Here is a 5334-nt window from a genome sequence, read left to right on the forward strand (position 1 = left end):
GAGGAATGCTCTGATCTTTATATTGGAGAAACCAAAAAAGGGATAAAAAAAAAAACATGGTGCAAAGAAACGCATTGATATGGAATTATTTTTATTGTTTTGGCATTCCTTTTTTTGTAAAGGTCCCTTTTCCCCCCCTCACTCATTTTCCCAAACTTTAAACTAAACAGATACATGTGGCTGATCTAGAACTATCCTCATTTGGCCACTCTAACACATGGGGCTTTATCCATAGTAGTATGTGGATTTACTCATCAGTGCCTTCTGTACCTTCTGTACTTTAGTCCTGTATCTAATTTTTTTCTGTTTTAATATCATACCACACAAAAGGAGTTCCATGCAGACTTGTGACTATAAGAAACAGGGAATTCCACTTGGAATCCAGAGTTTCTGAGTTTAAGCCCCACTCCCATGGACTGACACTCTGGGTCTCTGAGCAAGACCCTTAACCCCACACTGCTCCCCTAGCACCGCACAATGGCAGCACACTGCTCACCAAGGGGATGGGTTAAATTAGTTGCTCTGCACTCGTGATTGTATAATGACAATAAAAAACTAAGAAAAGATCAAATAAACTATAAGTGGTGAGGCCAGCCATGTGTTTTACTTCTTTACAAACCAAAGTTAATTGTTGTACTGATTCACAGCACCTTGTTGCCAAGGTCACCAGAACAAATGTCTCTCTGGTCCCTCGTTTGTATTTCTCCCTCATCTGTTTTTTAATCAAACTATTTATGGATACTACTGCCCCAGCACAACTAACCAGTTTAGAAACTTTCTTTTTTTCTTTGCTTACCTTTAAAGACACACACCTATAATAACCAACATACAAGCAGTGAATTCCCTGACTCTGTTAAAACCAGAAGATTCGAAACTTCAAATGCTTCTGCTTTGTTTTTACAACTGCATTCATAAATTTCTACACACTCCACATTTGATCTGCTTTAGCCCACATTTGTGTCTGAGGGATAAATAGGAAGCAGTAAAGGCCTATCCTCTTCTCCATCCACTCTCCTGTAGGAGGGGATAATCCATCCATCTATCCAGCAGCGTGACTCTTTATGGATGCCCAAATGCAGCACAGCTTAGCCCAACACTCATCTCTGACCGAGCGAATCATCCTCTCCTCTCTGATGCCACACACACAACAGATGGACCACTCTCATCACCTTTCAGCACTGGTAGGCAGCCCCATTAATATGGAGGAGGGGTGAGAGAGAGCAGAGGGGGAGGGGGTAAATGAGCATTTCAAGTTTTTGTCAGATGAGATGGAAGCTCTTCAGCGCATCAGTTGAGCAGGAGTCAGAAGAAGAATAGAGGACTGGAGAAAACTAAAGGAGGTCTGCTTTTTCTTTCCATCTCTTCAGATCAACATGTTGTTTTCATCTTTGCCGAGTTCCTACCAGCATCAGGAACCGCTCTCTGCCAGTGAGACATCTTCATTTATGTTATCCTCCTTACAGGACCAACAGCGTTTGCTTTTTCTCCAGCAACTATGAAACAAAAAAGGCGAAGGCTTTAGACGCCAGGTGGATGATGAAGAAATGTGCCTGTTCCTCCCCTCATCTCTAACCTATTTTTACTCTCGCATCTACTGGCTGAAACTATCCTTTTAGAGATGATGTGTGAAACCTTCAGGTGCGTCTGTGGGATGTTGTTTATTTCTGTTGTTGGATTAAGTGGGAGCATCAGAGTTTAACACTGTGAAGGTGTGTCCCCAAAGACACCGTTAGGTGAGACAAACTCCTAACCCACATGTCATTTTTGCTTTACTAAAAGGAATTTGAAAGAGATCACAGTTGTTGAAGCCCAGTTTCTGTTTCTTTTCTTCTCATTGAGTGACTCAGAATGAATATCTGGCTTCTTCTTTTGTTTACACCCCTCCTAAGATCACAGGTGACTCCAAAGTTCTTAACAGAGTTAAATGGCGAGATGCCCAACAGCACTGATTTATCAGCAAACACTACAGGAGGCTCTGAAGCTTTCCCCTCAGAGCTTCCTGAGTTTGGGGAGATCCCTTCAGAGGCTCCCACAGAGGATGACTGGTCACCAGCAGAGACTTTTTTATACACTGGAGACCCGTCCACCATGAGCATGGCTCGTTGCTCTCGGGCCTATAGCATTAAGGGACAGACTGGATCTCTGCCAAGTAACTTCCACATTCCCCTTGGTCCAGCTCTGGATGCCCTGGCTAATACTGCCAACTTTCTCAATATGGTGTTCCAGGCCAGTGACCTTAGAGAGAGTACCGTGGATGAAGACATGGAGTGGTACCATGCTCTAGTTCGCTCCCTTTTGGAGGCAGATTTCCTTATTCAGCGGGCTCTGCTCACCTTTGATGCTGATCCTACTGCCCAAGTGCCACAGCTGGTTCTTTGTGCAACTCGCAACCCAACTGGTAAACAGCAGGGCATCCTCCTTCAGGACTTATCCAAGGCCTGGGACAGCCTCCACCCTCCAGCTCCTGCCCCTGATGACAGCTGGTTTAGAAAATTGAAATTTCCAGAGTTCGGCCAGCCATCTGTAGCCCTGTCCAAGCGGGTGCTCCTCAATGACCTCAGCACCTTAGATACACCAAAGTGGGGACAGGGTGACAGCTATGTGACTAACCGTGCTGGGGTACAGTATGCCAGCTCTCCGTTTCTGGATTGTAAGGATGGATATTTCAAGCCTGGTTGGGTGCTCACCCTGTCGGCCTCCTTCTATGGCCTCAAGCCAGACCTGACACCAGAATTCAGGTCAGTACCTCCTCATCCTCTGGATCAACGGTGGGCAATTCCAGTTCCTTAGGGCCGGTATCCAACAACTTTTAGATGTGCCTTTGGTTCAACACACCTGAGTGTATTGAACCAAAGGCACACTCCATCCAGAGATGTATGAACTGACGACATACTCAGGAGATAACTCAGCCATTTGAGTCAGGTGTGTTGGACCAAGCATGGATCTAAAAGTTGCAGGATACTGGCTCCCAGCAACAAGAATTTCCCACCCCTGCTCTACATAAAACGTGCTAAATAAAGGCCATCTAAAAATTCTACATACCTCTAGTCAAATGGACATTCTATTTGATGAAAAAGGAAAAGAAAAGGAAATAGGAGACCAGAAAATTCAGTACAAAAACTTTGTTTTAAATTATGTAGCCATTTATTGAAGATACACCTGTTCAATTCCTCATAAACAGAAATAGATTAGCAAACAATTTTATGACATTGACTCTGAAGATGACCTAATGAACTTCACGACAGAAAAAAGTCCAGTATTTTTGTAAATTTGTTGTCGTCAATGGGCAGAATAAAGCAGGCAGATTGGTTTAAGATGATAGAAAGGCAACAACAGGTGAACAGATTCTGCCCAATTCTAAACTATCTCCCCTTCTTTCATTGGTTTTGTCGAAACTGTTGTATACTTAACCATTAGTTCTAGTAATGAGTCAACTCTGTCAAACCTGATGATGTCCATCCCTTTATGCCCACAGTTTATCCGTCTTCCTCTGCCTCTGCTGAGCTTAAAACTGGTTTCTTGAGAATGTCAAAGAGTTTACTTTACTCCGATAGACTGCACAGTCACCTGATATCAATCAAATAGAGCACCTTTCAGGATGTGATGTAAGGGGAGATTACCATAACTGAAGGACAGCTGACAAATTTTCTTAAACTGTGTGATGATTTTATGCAGTATACTCTGTGAGAAATGTTTCTAACATCTTGTTAAGTCTCTGCCACAAACAAATGAAGGCCAATATGGAAGCAAAAGGAGTCAAGCATAATAACAAACCTGTTAGGATGAAACATAATTAATCTGTTAAAACTCTATGAATGTATTATAGAATAATGAACCCAAACCTGAACTTTTTGGCCACATGTTCAAAAGCTGTGCTATATACAGATATGGTGAAATAGGCATTATGAAGCATTTGGGCTGACTTATTTCAGTTAGAGAAAATTATAATAAGTCCAAAATATTCATCTGTTCTGACTCAAAAACCTTAATCTATAGAGCAATACCAGCATCAAAGTGACGCCAGGCTTAAATCCAAGTTCATAAAAGGTCTAAATTGTAGGAAAATGAATATACCCCAGAGGAAAATTTTGATCTAAAATAAACTGTCTGGGTTTAACTATATAGGACCCATGACACCAGATATCTACACAATCTGAGTGAGTTAGAGTGGGCAGATATGGCCAAGTCCAGAGAATGGGATACTAGCTGTACAAATGACAGTATGTAGTGGTTGAATCAAAAAATACAGCAATAAGGTGTTGGTCACAGATAGGCGGAAACTAGGTTGGTGTAGCTTATTTTTTTTTTTTATTTCCCCAAATTTCTTTTAGTTTTCAGTTGAAATTTAGGATTGATGTACAGAAATGTTTTTAAAATGATCTATCTTGGTCTCTGTTTTTTTCATTACAAAAATGAGCAAGCAGGATAATTTTACGATAAGCACGACACTCTAACACCAAGCAGCAATATTTGTGGCATTTTAATTTATAAATCTTTTATGGGAGTTGAGAAAATTAAAAGTCAAAAGAAAACTTTTATTTGGCATGGATCACAGAATTTAAGTATAATCTTAATATAAAAATGAATTCTCTCAATTACCAAATTTTGGAAAAACACCCAGAATGGAAAGCAGATGTTAAAGGCTGAATTTTATTTTTAATGTGATTGACCAACATTCATTTTGTCTGTCTGTTATTTAGAGGTGTTATTCGTGTGGATGTGAACATTCAGGACATCGACTTGGATCAGTGTGCAACAGGTGACAGCTGGTTTGCTGATACTCACCAGTGCAATCGCACCAGCATGGAGGTAAACAAAGAACAGGCCTGGAAAATATATCCCAGCAGGACATTTGCTTTGAGTATTTGATTAATTGAGAATTAACCCTTCCTGTTTGTTTAATCGATAACCAAAACATAATGAATGAAAGATTTTGACAAGAAACAATGTTAGTTATTAAGAACTTTTATTCAGCTGAATTTCCTATAAGAAGCAAAATCCAGAATCTTTATTCTCATTATCAAACCGTAATAAATTTTGCTTAAGCTACCCATCTAGAAGGCACACATTAAATGCAGAAAACTATTAAAACACTGATTATTACAACATTTGTAGAAAATATAAAACACCCCTTGAAAAAAATTATTTACACAGAAATATAATTGGTTAGACATTTTTTTTATATTCCCCCCTGCAATTGTTTCCACTAATTGAAATGTCTTTAAATCAACATTAACATGAATTGAACGCACTGTAGTAAACAGATAAATCGAGTCAGAAGATGTCCTTCAGTCATCAATGCTCACATTCAGCGACACACAGGAGCTCTTTCAA

The 5334-nt window shown here is 40.2% G+C and overlaps 1 protein-coding gene across 1 annotated transcript in view; it reads left to right on the forward strand.

Moving 5' to 3' along the window:
• Positions 1–1932: 1932 nt before the first annotated feature.
• Positions 1933–5334, forward strand: part of LOC107098834 (probable G-protein coupled receptor 158) — a 28493-nt gene continuing 25091 nt past the window's right edge. Inside the window, exons 1-2 of the mRNA XM_015396690.1 lie at positions 1933–2738; positions 4701–4809. Coding sequence (XP_015252176.1) covers positions 1933–2738; positions 4701–4809 — 915 coding nt within the window. The remainder of the gene's footprint in view (positions 2739–4700; positions 4810–5334) is intronic.

Source organism: Cyprinodon variegatus, unplaced genomic scaffold (assembly GCF_000732505.1).
Source record: "Cyprinodon variegatus isolate N-32 unplaced genomic scaffold, C_variegatus-1.0 Scaffold815, whole genome shotgun sequence".
NCBI lineage: Eukaryota > Metazoa > Chordata > Actinopteri > Cyprinodontiformes > Cyprinodontidae > Cyprinodon > Cyprinodon variegatus.